The sequence below is a fragment of the Sparus aurata genome, chromosome 13 (assembly GCF_900880675.1).
Source record: "Sparus aurata chromosome 13, fSpaAur1.1, whole genome shotgun sequence".
Lineage (NCBI taxonomy): Eukaryota > Metazoa > Chordata > Actinopteri > Spariformes > Sparidae > Sparus > Sparus aurata.
In genome coordinates, this window is record NC_044199.1 from 611,297 (window position 1) to 626,031 (window position 14,735).

At 45.3% G+C, this 14,735-nt stretch overlaps 1 protein-coding gene across 2 annotated transcripts; it reads left to right on the plus strand.

Annotated features, from left to right (window-relative positions):
• Positions 1-31: 31 nt before the first annotated feature.
• On the plus strand, positions 32-13,138 carry LOC115593572 (leukocyte cell-derived chemotaxin-2). 2 transcript variants are annotated; one of them, XM_030437131.1, is made up of 6 exons: positions 32-201; positions 371-434; positions 2,687-2,977; positions 3,519-3,609; positions 3,948-4,093; positions 12,449-13,138. In XM_030437131.1, the coding sequence occupies exons 2-6, from the start codon at positions 389-391 to the stop codon at positions 12,613-12,615; spliced, it is 741 nt and encodes a 246-aa protein (XP_030292991.1). In that variant the 5' UTR covers positions 32-201; positions 371-388; the 3' UTR covers positions 12,616-13,138. The 2 variants fall into 2 exon arrangements, with proteins under 2 accessions (XP_030292991.1, XP_030292990.1); XM_030437130.1 differs by having other exon boundaries at positions 33-197.
• The last annotated feature ends 1,597 nt before the right edge of the window (positions 13,139-14,735 follow it).

A 14,735-nucleotide genomic window follows, 5' to 3' on the forward strand; every position in this document is an offset into this window, starting at 1 on the left:
ACAAAAAGTCAATAAAGTGAGCCTTTTCCAGCGAGTAAATGGGAGTGTTTTCTGAAGTCCAACATCAATATTGACAGTGGGGGGAAGTCCTGTGGCCCGGCCCGCAGCTTCCACAGCAGGAAGGTTCTGCAACAGTCCTCGCTTTGTGTTTCTACCCACTGCACCAGCTGCTGCACTACAACTTCTGCAAAAGACTCGTAGGTATCGTTTCATTTTCTTTCACTGAGCAGTGTTCAGTCAGAAATGTGTCTCTAGTCTGTTCTGCTGCTGTATAAACTGAGTCAGAGTGTAAGAATACGCTTCAGATTGTTCATTAATAACCTTCATGCAGATATTATACGAGAATGAGACTTCTATCATTGTTCTGCAGATCTGTTCTGATCCTCTGATGAACATGTTGAGAGTCTGTCTCACTGCAGCTCTGCTAGTCTGCTGTAAGTATCCTCCTGCATGCAAACTGTATGTCATCATGTGTCATCACAACATCATATGAGCATCATATCACAAACTTCTACACACAAACACAGACCATTATAAGGTGCATGTGTAGGCACTCTCACCGTCACACACAGCGATGTGACGTTCCAGTGTTCACTAATAAGATTCCTATAATAGAAACAATAAATGGTGTAGAGAAATGCAGCTGCCTGGAGATTACCCTGAACTGAGCCCTATTAGCACACTGTAAACTCCTGTAAACATAAACCTCGGGGGGTTTGGGCCTCTCGCTGGAGTGACTGTGTGTTGGCACAAGTGGATGAGACATTTAAAGCATGATTGAATGCTTAATGCAACATTACATAATTGCATCTCACTGCAAAGCCTAAGGCGCACTCTGACTCTGAGGGGCTGTTGAGCTACAAGACAGCCATCTTGTTGCAGAGACAAAGTGATTCATGCCGCACGACGGACACAACGCTCATCTGCATCTCGTATATTCACATGTCAGTACGGTTTGTCTCTGAGAGTAAACTGTATCAGTGTGTTTCTACGACGGACCACCTTGGCATCAGAGTTTGCAGCTCTGCGCTCTTTGACCGAGCAGCAGGTTATATTTAATCCCTGACGCACACTCTGCCTCCAAATGCAGTTTTCTGTAATTAGATGGCATCCGGCCGTCGTCATCTTTTCAAAGAAAGCTGCATATGGAGCCAGAGTGTGCGACTCCTCTTTCACTCTCTACTCTGCTGTCAGTGATCAGCTCCTCATTAAAGCTGTTGTGTGCGCTACCTCTCTGTGATATTTTTAATCCCTGTCACAAGATATCTACAGTTCTTCTAATGTGTCCTCTGAATATATTCAGCACAGAACTGGTGAATAACTGTATTTAAAGGTTCCACACTGTTGCTTTAGATGTGTAAAAATGTAGTTTTTGATGAGCATTGCATTTAATTTCATTACGTGTGTTCTTTCAGTATCACATGGATGTGAATGTTCTAACAACCAGCTCAACAGCCTCATTATGAAGCAAACATTTAGCAAAACACCAGACAAACCCAACACCAGCTGATTATTGCCCAGTCAACAGGCACAATCACATTTAGCACACAATTGTTGTCTTCTCTGTTCCTCTTTTCTTTTTTTAGCTCACACACTGACAGACATTGCTCTTTCATGCCACAGCCAGCGATCCTGCCGACTGTCTCTCCATCATTACAGCCTTCTGCTGATAAGCTTCTTTCAATCACTGAGCGCAGCGTGTGGCGTGTTCTCATGTCGGGCCAGCGCGAAGGAAATGTTCTCTGTGCTTGTGAGGTTAAGAGAGTTAATGAAGATCAAAAGTGGCGTCTGGGCCGCATGATTAGTATTCTGTAGGACTGAAAACACACAATGAATATCTGAACTCTGACTCTGTCCGTCCACATGCACACGTGACTCAGCTGTGAACGACTGCAGCCTCTGAGCTAAGACCGAAAATGTTAAGAAAATGTTGTGACTCACGTGTCTTCCAGAAGTAGTCCACAGACATGATCAAAAGCAGGTTTCATGACCTCATTAAAGTTTTTCCATTAACATCCATCAGCTGTTAATGTGGAAGTGTGCTACTTGGCTTTCATCATCACATTACAGGATTTAAATCAGCAGTTGGTTTGACTCTGGAATGAATCAGATTTGCTCCAGGATCGGGACTTTTTGTGGAAATTGTAATTACATTTTTTTCTTTTCGATCGTGTTAATTCCACCTCATCATCCTCACTATATAAATCTACTTGTGATGGTGATATATAGGAAAGTAACTTTAGATGTGCAGAATAACAGATATCTCAAAAACCACTTTAATTTAAAGGTTCAACATGTAAAACTTAGTAGGATTTAGGAGTATGAATTCGATAGGTGGCCAACTGTTGCGTCTTTAATCCAACAGTCCTGCACACAGCCAACATAATGTTTAGTGTTTAAAACTGTTTTAGAGAGGTGTTCATTTCCTGTATTGTCACTTTGGAGGCTGCAGTTTGTGGTGCTCTCTGTTATTTTGTCCTCCTTATTTACACCAGTGAAGATGGGCTAAATGAAAACACTGCTGAGGGAACAGTCGATCGGCGACTCGATTAAAGGAAGTTAAACCATCTCAGATTACCTTAATTCTAAAAAATGTTGAATCAAAACCAAGAAACTAGTTGGAATGCTACCTTCTCATCTATAATCCTCCCTCGTTAACTCTGAGTACCTTTCATCTCTCCTTAAGACGGACTGCTAAGTTGTTCTTCTGAACATGACAAGAGAGAAGCTGAAGATCTGAAGAATGGCGACAGTAACATCGAGGTGAAGAGGAATTACACCACAGCGAATAGCGGGAGACCTCAGACTGTAACTCTGAGGAAGAAGGTCAAGAAGACAGGAAGTAAGATGCGACCAAGAAGTGACATCAGCTGCACAGAACTGGGAGGCATCTGCCAGCCCAACAGGTTCATCTGCCAAGGCCGGTACCTGGCAGACAGGTGTTCTGGAGCGAAGCCGCGGCAGTGTTGTACTCCAGGTACAGTGACACAGGTTATTACAGTAGATACTGATTGGTACTGAAGCCTTGAGGGGCAAATGAGAACAATGTGATTTCTCTGTTCATCCATTTTACAAGTCTGATCTAAATTATTTTATCTGTTCTGGATTCTTTTCTACTGAACATTTTCTCACTAAGTTTCACACATGAAACTAAATCCTCAGACACAGGAGAGAAAAATACTCAGGAAACAGAAATGATTCTCTCACCTGCCCCTCAGCTCGTCCATAGATTGGACAAATGGGGATTTGAAGAGTTGTTAGCGCTCTTTCCTGTCTGAGTCATGACAACGTGTCATTGTGACAATGCAGCTGTATCAATGTCTGACATACCACTGATATCAAAGTATCAATACATGACATTTAAATAGTGTCTTTCTGCTGTAACGCATCTTATTTCCACATGAGTGATACAGGAGCTGACTCATCAGCTGATGATAAAATACATTTTTCATGCTCAGCCTTTTGGCATGCATGCACAGTGTGTGAATGTGGTTAATGTTGTGCCTGTGTGTCTGCAGCTGCAGCCTGGAGCGTCCTCTGTGCTGGTCACCACAACAACAGAGTGAGGGCGTGTGACTCGCACGGCTGCGGAGCTTTCAACTCCCGAAGGTGTTTCCTCCTCGTCTGATTCATTAAACCTGGAGATTATGTCTCCAGCATCCAAGTGCAGATGAGTTGATAATGCAGCATATTGTCATAAACGGTTTATTATGTTGCTTCTGACAAGTCTTGATGTCAAATTACAGCACAGCTCGCTTTTACCAGCCCTATACATTTGATTTATACTAAAGGGACGAGAGACACCAGCGTTTGTATGTAACTCCTTGGAGTGGAGGGCCTGGCAGAGCTCGGCCTCCATCGCCAGACGTGGTTAAAACATGACTCATAAAAACAGGCCTTTAAAGATGGCTGAGTAACTCCAATCTTTTCTATGGTTTCTCTTGCAGAGGTAACGACCTACATAAAGCAGTGGACCTGGTGTGTGATGACTACAGTATCGTCAACACTCCATTCTCGGGCTCTCTGGCAGGTCCAGTGAGTCGGAAAGACCCCGCTGGGAATCAGTACGATGGGGTCAAACTCCTCAGTGATGGTAAGAAGGACGAGATTTTTAATACAGCAGTTAAAGTGAGTGCAGAAAGGGAGAAGAACTCCAGGCGGATCATAAATAACTGGTTTAGGTTATAGGATCATCCTCTGATAAGTTGATAGGTCAATACTTCTGAGTGCATCTGTCCACTGAATAAGTGCTACAAGACTAATGATTATAACACAAGTTGTGGCAGATGGTGTTATGACCCTGGGGGTCATAATTTGTATATATTCTTGTTGCATTTTGTCTGTGTTGTTTTCCCTCCATGTCAAGAGGAGGTGCTGTGTTCCCTGTTTTCTGTCCTGCAGAAAAAGGTACCAGTGCAGGTGGAGGCTGCTGATTGGTTGGAACTCTGGAGGCTGCTGATTGGTGGAATCCAACTGACTGGGACATTTAAAAGTGGAGCCTGCAGCAGACCTGGTCTCTCTCTCTCTCTCACTCACACTCGCTGTCTTGATTTGTGATTTGTGATTTGTGATTTGTGAAATTGATGTTCGTTGTTGTAGCAGAGATTTTGAGCTCTTTGTAAATATTGTAAATATTGTTAAATTATTTTCAGTCCACTTTAGTAGGGGTGAGTAGCCTTTTTCTTTGTGCACCTTTTTCTCCTGTTTTTGGTTAGGGAGTAAGGTAAGATAACCTGTTTTTCTGTTGACTTTTGTTTTGAGTTAGGGAAGAAAGCTTTAAAAACCAGCTTGTTTTGTTTATTGTTTTAGGTATTGCTCACCCTGAAGTCATATTTTTGTTTGGGTAAATAAATCCCCTTTATTTTTGGACTGCATCCGTTGGTTTTTGGTGTGTTATTGTTGGGAGTGGGAAAAGGGAGAGACCAATATGTCATGTCCTAGTATACCCTAGGCCGGGACATAACATAATTGGGGGCTCGTCCGGGATCTTTTTCCCTTGTGTTTTGACGTTGGATAAATTCAGTTTGTTTCTTTGTTTGTTTGTTTCACATATTTCTGGCAGACACTGTTTCATTAGTGGCACAATGGAATTGGATTTAGATGGTTTTGTTAGACAGCCTACGCTGGAGCAACTTAATAAATGCAGAAAGGTGGATTTGATGCTCCTTGCAAATAGTTACAAGGTAGAAGTGCCTTCCGGCATTAAAAAGGAGGAGCTGAGGCAACTCCTGGTGGAGAAGTTGTCGGAGAGGGGATTGTTTTCTGTTTCTGCTGTTGCAGAATCTGTGGGGAAAAGTGATGTGGAGCTTCGAGAGCCTGTTCCACCTGTCACGCCCGTTCTTTCAGATCCTCCCCTTACGTCGGGTTTGTCAGCGGAAGAACTCCAGCTGACACTCCGCATTAAGGAGATGGAAATGAAAAATAGGCAGTTGGAGGTGGAGGCTATGCACCTGAGGGTGAAAGCGTTAGAGCTGGAACGCCAGCCTAATGTCGCTCCCCATTCCCCTGTCGCCCCGCAGGACCCGCAATCGCTCCGACCAAATTTAGACGTGAGCCGGCTCATTGCGCTAGTGCCTCCGTTCAGAGAGTCCGAGGTGGACTCCTACTTTAGCGCATTTGAGCGCATCGCAGCCACCTTAAACTGGCCTAAGGATGTCTGGACTTTGTTGCTCCAGTGTAAGCTTGTAGGAAAAGCTCAGGAGGTGTGTGCCGCCCTCACTGTTGAACAGAGCTTAAATTATGACATTGTTAAAGCTAGTGTGTTACGTGCCTATGAATTAGTACCTGAAGCATACAGACAAAAATTTAGGAACTGTGTGAAAAGTGTCGGCCAGACGTATGTTGAGTTTGCGCGCGACAAAGGCGTGCTTTTTGATAAGTGGTGTCATGCCAGCAAGACCAAAGATTTTGCGCAGCTGAGAGAGCTTGTGCTTCTGGAGGAGTTCAAAAAGTGCCTGCCAGAGCGCATCGTTGTGTATTTAAATGAGCAAAAAGTTGTGTCTCTCTCTCAAGCTGCTGTTTTCGCGGATGAGTTTGCTCTGACTCACAAGAGCGCGTTTCTGTCACCTGGCCGAGAAACGCCGAGGTCGGCGGTGAATAATAAGCCCCGGTCTCCTAAAAACTCCCGGCGTAATTTCTCTACCGCGGGTGAAAATCGAGAGTGTTATTATTGTCATGAAACTGGCCACCTCATTTCAGTCTGTCCTGTGTTAAAATCAAAAGAACAATCAAAGAGTAAAAAGCCCTCTGCTGTGGGTCTGATAAATTCAGAGCCTACTTTAAGCCAGCAGGGAAATCTGACAGAGGTTGATGATTCGTTTAAACCATTTACAACACAAGGTTTTGTCTCTCTGGCTGGAAATGAGGCGTCCAGGGTTCCGATCACTATCCTGAGGGATACTGGTGCCACACATTCTGTGGCTCGTCGTGGTATGTTGCCTTTTTCGGATCGGTCGTACTGTGGCTCTGATTTGCTGTTGTGGGGAATTAAATTGAGCGTGATCCGTGCGCCGCGTCACACCGTTTGCCTTTCCTCCGATTTAGTGTCGGGTACAGTACAAGTAGCGGTGCGTGATCAGCTGCCGATTGCGGGAGTTGATCTCATTTTGGGGAATGACTTGGCTGGGAACAAAGTCTTTCCGTCGGCTCCGGAGGTGACGGAAAACCCCACTGCTGATGTGTGTGTTACCTCCGCTGCACCTGACGCGCCGTCAGTTTTTCCGGCGTGCGTCGTAACCCGTGCCCAAGCTCGTAAGCTTGGTGAAATTGTCGATCTGTCTGACTCGTTTTTGAACACATCTGAGGTTTCGGTCAGCCCCTCTTCTGAACTGAAAAACGAACCTCTTTCTGTTGAAGTGGAAACAGAAGACAAAGAGTTGTGTTTGGCAGTAAATAAAGAACAACTAATTAAAGCGCAGCAATCTGACAGTACGCTGGCTGCCTGTCTGTCTGCTGCCCAGGAGCAGAAAAATGATAAACTGCCTATGACTTACCTTTTTGACGAAGATGTGTTGGTGCGTAAATGGTCCCCGATGTCTGGTCTGGAGTGTGATGCGGTTACTCAGGTTGTTGTGCCAAAAGAGTTCCGTCTCCAAGTGCTGAGTTTAGCCCACGATCACAACTTGTCCGGTCATCTTGGCATTAAAAAAACATATCACCGTGTGCTGAAGTATTTTTTTTGGCCAGGGTTAAAGTCTGATGTTGCCAGGTTTTGTCGATCTTGCCATGTCTGCCAGACTACCGGCAAACCAAATCAGGTCATTCATCCGGCTCCTTTACGCCCAATTCCCGCGATCGGTGAGCCCTTTGAGCATGTCATCATTGACTGTGTCGGTCCCTTGCCAAAAACAAAGTCTGGATATCAGTACATGCTGACCATGATGTGCGCAGCCACACGTTTTCCTGAGGCCGTCCCTTTGCGCTCGCTGAGAGTTAAAGCGGTGGTGAAAGCTCTGGTCAAGTTCTTTTCCACTTTTGGTTTGCCAAAACGCATTCAAACTGATCAGGGATCTAACTTTATGTCTAAAGTTTTTGAGCAGGTGATGTCGGAGCTGTCCATTAAGCACCAGGTGTCCAGCGCGTATCATCCACAGAGTCAGGGCGCACTGGAGAGATTCCACCAAACATTAAAATCGATGCTTCGTAAATACTGTGCTGAGTCTAACAGGGAGTGGGATGAGGGTCTGCCACTGCTCCTGTTCGCCATTCGGGAAACCATGCAGGAATCTCTTGGTTTCAGTCCCGCTGAATTAGTTTTTGGGCACACTGTGCGTGGTCCGCTGCGGCTTCTGCGAGAGAGGTGGCTTGCAGACCAGCCCAGTCCCGCGCACAATGTCCTGGACTATGTGAGTTCATTCAGGGAGAGGTTGCACACTGTGTGTGAGCTGGCGCGGAGTTCTCTCTCCGCTGCACAGTCGAAAATGAAGCAACAGTATGACAAAAACACACAAAGTCGCAACTTTCGCCCAGGTGACCGTGTGCTAGTTTTGCTGCCCGTTGTCGGTTCTTGTCTTCAGGCCAAGTTTTGTGGTCCTTATGAGGTGGAACGGAAGTTGAGTGACACAGACTATGTGATCCGGACGCCAGACAGAAAGAAAAAGTCCCGAGTGTGTCATGTCAACATGTTAAAAAGATATGTTGACCGCGGATGCGCTGACGTGCCATCCGTGCCGCCTGAGCCATGTGCATCCCCCGTAGTCTCTGTGGTGTCACCGCCTTACAGTCAGAAAGAGGACGGGCTGTACGAGCGGCCTCTTTCAGTTCCCTGTGCACGTTTGGAGAACTCAAAAATTCAGAAAAATTTGGAGGGGCATTTGTCATATTTGTGTGATTCGGCTAAAAGTGACATTTGCCGCCTCATTCGTGGTCATGCTGCGCTGTTCGGCGATAAGCCCACGCAGACCACAGTCCTCACACACGACATCGATGTGGGCGACCACAGGCCAATTAAGCAGCACGCATACCGCGTTAATCCTGCGAAGCGGGAGGTGATGCAGACAGAGGTTGCATACCTCTTAGAAAATGGTTTTGCTGTACCGAGTTCCAGCCCGTGGAGCGCACCTTCGCTCCTGGTGCCCAAATCTGACCAAACTGCTCGTTTCTGTAATGACTACCGCAAGCTGAACGCTATTACTAAGCCCGACTCATTTCCTCTGCCCCGCATGGATGACTGTGTAGATAGAGTAGGATCTGCCAAGTACGTCACCAAACTAGACCTTCTGAAGGGTTACTGGCAGGTGCCCCTGTCACCGCGTGCATCTGAAATTTCCGCGTTCGTCACTCCAGATTACTTCCTCCAGTACACCGTCATGCCTTTTGGGTTAAGAAACGCTCCTGCCACCTTCCAAAGGCTGATGAATACTGTCCTGTCAGGTGTGAAAAACTGTGATGCGTACTTGGATGACATTGTTGCCTATTCTTCCACCTGGTCTGATCACTTGAACACACTTCAGGAAATATTCAGCCGTCTAGAGGATGCCTCTCTGACGCTGAATCTGGCCAAATGTGAATTTGGAAAAGCTGTGGTCACATATTTAGGAAAGCAGGTAGGACAGGGTCAAGTGCGCCCCCTGTCGGCCAAAATTCAGGCCATTTTGGAGTTCCCTGTCCCAGAGACGCGGCGACAGCTGCGCCGGTTTCTGGGGATGTGTGGCTATTATCGTGGTTTCTGTAAGAACTTCGCTAGTGTCGTTTCGCCGCTGACCAGCTTAGTGAGTCCTTCCCGCCAGTTCTTGTGGACAGTTGAATGCCAGGCCTCATTTGACTCTGCAAAAGCCCTTCTTTGCAGTGCGCCAGTACTGGCTGCACCTGATTATGTGCGTCCCTTTAAGGTGGAGGTGGATGCGAGCGCTCATGGTGCAGGTGCTGTGCTGCTGCAGGAGGATGGCCATGGTATTGAGCATCCAGTTTGTTTCTTCTCAAAAAAGTTCAATAAACACCAGATGAACTACAGCACCATTGAAAAAGAATGTCTGGCCTTGCTGTTTTCTCTACAACATTTTGAGGTCTATGTCGGTTCGAGCTCCAGTCCAGTTGTGGTATACACAGACCACAATCCCCTGGTGTTCCTGTCCCGCATGCGCAACAACAACCAGCGTCTCATGCGCTGGTCACTGTTACTGCAGGATTTCAATATAGAGGTGAAACACATTAAAGGTTGCAAAAATGTGGTGGCAGATGCTCTGTCACGTGCAGGGTTTTAGGTCAAACATGTCTTGAGGGGAAGAAATGTTTGATCTTAGGTAGGGGGGTGTTATGACCCTGGGGGTCATAATTTGTATATATTCTTGTTGCATTTTGTCTGTGTTGTTTTCCCTCCATGTCAAGAGGAGGTGCTGTGTTCCCTGTTTTCTGTCCTGCAGAAAAAGGTACCAGTGCAGGTGGAGGCTGCTGATTGGTTGGAACTCTGGAGGCTGCTGATTGGTGGAATCCAACTGACTGGGACATTTAAAAGTGGAGCCTGCAGCAGACCTGGTCTCTCTCTCTCTCTCACTCACACTCGCTGTCTTGATTTGTGATTTGTGATTTGTGATTTGTGAAATTGATGTTCGTTGTTGTAGCAGAGATTTTGAGCTCTTTGTAAATATTGTAAATATTGTTAAATTATTTTCAGTCCACTTTAGTAGGGGTGAGTAGCCTTTTTCTTTGTGCACCTTTTTCTCCTGTTTTTGGTTAGGGAGTAAGGTAAGATAACCTGTTTTTCTGTTGACTTTTGTTTTGAGTTAGGGAAGAAAGCTTTAAAAACCAGCTTGTTTTGTTTATTGTTTTAGGTATTGCTCACCCTGAAGTCATATTTTTGTTTGGGTAAATAAATCCCCTTTATTTTTGGACTGCATCCGTTGGTTTTTGGTGTGTTATTGTTGGGAGTGGGAAAAGGGAGAGACCAATATGTCATGTCCTAGTATACCCTAGGCCGGGACATAACAGATGGACAGAATGTCTCAGGAAGATAAGGTCCTCAGCACAGCCCCTCACCATGCCTGGTTTATCTACATGAGGCCCAGCGTCTGTGTGGAGCTGTAACGCTCTCTGTCCACAAAACTAATTGCATGATAATCCATCCAAAGGTTGTCAGACGTTTCACCAAACCTTGACTTTTTGATCTATATAGAAAAATCGGTGGATCTCCAAAGGCAGTCGTATATGTCATCTCGAAACCATGAATGTCAAAATGTGTGCCAGTCCACGTGGAACATGCAGAGGCATTTCACAAGACAAGAAAAACCGCCGGGTGACTCTGGAGGGCTGCCATGTTTGACAGAAAGTGCTCCCTGTGGTGTCCTTCCAGTGGGAGAGACATGACAAAGGGCCTTAGGAGTATAAATGTATCACAACTGTCTGCACGCTGGTGCCCCGCTGCCACCGGCTTCCCAACTTACAACTTTTCTCCCTTTCCAGTGATCAGATGCTCCCACAACTAAACATTTTGAGGCTCATCTGCCCCATTTTCTAGAAATGGCATGTGAGAATTTACGGACAACATGATGGAAAACCAAAGTAACCGTCTGCTATCACTCATTATTAAATTCCTGTAATCCGTCGTGTGTAAAGCCACGGCTCGGGCAAAGGCGATGCTAGGTTATTACGGTGTGGGCATTAACTGGGATGAAGAGAAGGAGTGAATTAGAGGATTAGTGAAGGTGTTGGAGAGGCCTGAGACTCCACTGGGCTGGTGGTTTCCTCTCACCAGGACCCAGCTGCATGTGGAACCCCATCAAAGGCTGCTCATGAGTAATGACCCCACTACGAGCCATAATTACACAACAAAACAATACATCAGCGTTTGTGTGTTTGTGTTGCAGGACGCATGCTTTTGCAACGTACAGTGTGTGTGTGTGTGTGTGTGTGTGTGTGTGTGTGTGTGTGTGTGTGTGTGTGTGTGTGTGTGCGTGTGCGTGTGCGTGTGTGTGTGTGTGTGTGTACTTTGAGAGCGTCCTGTGTTGATAAGGCACCGGAGTGACGAGTAAACATCATTAGTCCTCATTCTGCCTCGGCCCCTAATTGAACCGTATTATCAGAAGAACATATGTACTGTCAGCTCCTTTCATCTCAGGCTGAGGCACAGACATGATTAGACATCACAGGGACACATTACCTCGCCATGATCCCCACATTAATGCTGAGACACTCATCATTAGGAGCTCAGGACTTAATGATGGTGTAGACTAGTCTACTTTTGGCTTGTTTGTTTCAGAGTTGGCAGCTAGCTAGTTTTCGTCTACAGGACGGTGAGAAGGAAGACGTCGACGGTTATTATTTAAGATTTTGAGACGATGTTGATCCATTTGGAATATAAATGTTAGTTATAAGCCAGCTATCTCCCTATCGTATTTCTCAAGGCCATGCTATATGTTTGTGCAAATTGCATGCAGTGCATTAAGAGGGATTTATAGCTTTTAAGCAGCAGCTGCCCAAGGTAAGGGCAGCGCTAACGCTGTCAGCCCAACATCGTACATTTCTACAAACCATGGACATGTTGAATCTCTTCATTTCAATTTCATACTGTGGCAAAGCTTCAGATCTGATTAGGTTCAGGCACTAAAAACACGTGTTCACAGGGAGGTTAACATCGTGGTTGGGGTGAAATATCTGCCTTTGTCACCAGGAAAATGGCTGCAAACGTTGGACTGGAGCTGGTCATGGATAACATTGTATTATTGTGACTTTTCATTTTTCCCATTTTCAGAACAATGTGGTTCCATTCTCACAAATTTACCCCATGAAGGTAAAGTGATGAGACTGTTCTGACTCCACAGGCATAAATTAGTTTAGACCCCCAAAATACTCTGAGTTGAGCTGATTGAGTCTCTCTGACATCAGCAGCACCTTCTATTACAAACATATAACTCATATCCTCAAGTTATTGCAGAAAAAGGGATTGCACATAAAAACCTTCAGCATGTCCAGGCAGGAGATTAACAGTGTGAATCTGTATGTTGTTGTCTTCCAGCGCACTGTGTAAAGATCTTCAACATCCGTCCTTACCGGTACATGGGGCCGGTGGCTCAGGGGGAAGCTTTGGGTTACCTGCTGCCGCTGCAGGAACGTTTCTCTGGCATCACATCACACCTGGAGCTGCAGATGTGTGACGGCACCGACCCTTCACCCTTCATATGACCTCCAACATCTCACCTCACGTACCGCTGTGGCGTTTCATACGACCTCCTCTGAGCTTTATATGTCATCCATCCTGCAGCTGCACCTTTTACAGTTCTGCTCATGATGACCCTGGAGATAATATCCCTGATGCCAAACACTGATTATGAGTGTAGAATATATAGAATACAGAGCTGAGTCTGTGTGACAGCTGCAGTGTGGATGTTCACGTCCCGGCTGCTGTCGCACATTATGGAACGACCTTTTTCCTCTAATGACGGCAGTTTAAGAACATTACGCTCATGACGGCCAGCTTTTATATGACTGATGATCCTTTGTGTGCATTTCTCCATCTTTAGATTTTGTATATGTATGTATTTGTATTAGTATTATTTTCCATGTGAGGTCAGAATATGTCTGATGATAATGACTCTTATTGTTCTCCTTTGTTGTTCCCTTCCCAACATGGACTCATGTAACCGCTTTTTACATAATCGTTATATATATTTGGAAGTGATGAAATAAATTCCTTCTCTCATTTCTGCTTTTGATGTAAGTGGTTCATATTTCCCACAACCCAGCTGGAGGTATCGTGATAACTGATGAGTCACATGTTTTCATTACTTTCATAAAGAATAAACACTTTAATAATCTTAATTGTAAAGTTAAACTTGACACTTCCTCCCTGATGATCTGCTGGTTTATATGAGTGAGCTCTGGCTTTGACGCTGCGCCTCCTCACACAGAACTGCCACATATACAGCAGTGATGTAATGACCAGAAGTCACCAGAAGATGGAGCCGTCCTGCAACAAAAGGGTCAAGTCAAATCTGAACTTGGTCATTAGTCTCTTCTCATGCTTGGAGGGCACAAACAGAGTTAACACATTTAACCGCAGCTTGATGATCTCCTGACAGAGGAACGCTCAGCACAGAGGTCAGGATGTCATGTGATGCAGTCTCACTGGTCCCGCCCTCTCACCCCGTCTCCAAACAAAGATTAGGTTTTCCACCATTATTAAAGGAACAGTTTCTACTGTTTCCTTTGACCTAGTTCTCCTTCCAGCTGTAAACAGGAAACCTGCGGTGGATTCAAGTTGGTGTTGATGTTGGTGTCCACATTCACAGGGGACGCTAACCCTCACACATGGTCCACATACGAGCAGTTACCACATGATCCTTAATCCTCACAACAGCTACATGTTCATCCAGTTATCATGAAAGCTGAAACATGTTAGATGTTAGCATGAGGTGGTGAAGTGACCCTGACCCACTGACGTCTGAACATCAACATGACAACATCCACTGTTGGACGTGAACACATGTGGAGCGTGACGGCTGGAGTAAGCTCCGCCATGTTTAACTGACTCCACCCACAATAAGTGACCTCAGCTAGAGAAAGGTGTGCAGCAGAGTGTGGTGTGTAGTTTGTTATCCTAAAACCCAGAAATCAGTTAGAATCAGAGAGTCCGTGGTCACCACGGGATATTTACACGTTTGGTTCTACGACATCATTAAATGTCCCTCAGATTCATAAAGCTCGTACATGTGTAACTGTAATTAGTGTACATGTTATTATTATATTTTATATATGTTTATTATGTATATTATTTGTATTACTTAAGTTAAATAGTTAAATACATTATTATCATATGTATATACTATTATTATATTATTGTTACTATATATATTTCATTGTTATTTGTAGCACTTTAATGTGTGTTTCCTGTTCAGTGTTGTGGTTGTTGCTTGTGTCCCCTTGACTCGGGTTGATTGGCTTCTTCATGCTTTTGTTTTGGCGGGGACAGCCAGGTATGGGTGTGACGCGGTGTTCGGCCATGTTGTCTGACGTACAAGGTTGTTGTGTTGTGATCCCGACATCGGAGGTCAGAGATATTTGTAGTGTTTGGCTGTTGTGGTGATCATTAAAAGAGGAGTGAAAAGGAGAAGTGTAGCCTGCTGTGAGTCCTCAGCCAGCAGGGACTGAACACCACAGCAGGCAAGAAAAGAAGGTTACACATGTCTTAAAGACAACAGTGGCTGAACGAGACTGCAGACGTCATCACAACCAACATGGAGACTCGTCTACATGGAGTCCATCTTTACAGGCCGGCCAGAGTCACACACCGCTCTCACTGTGAC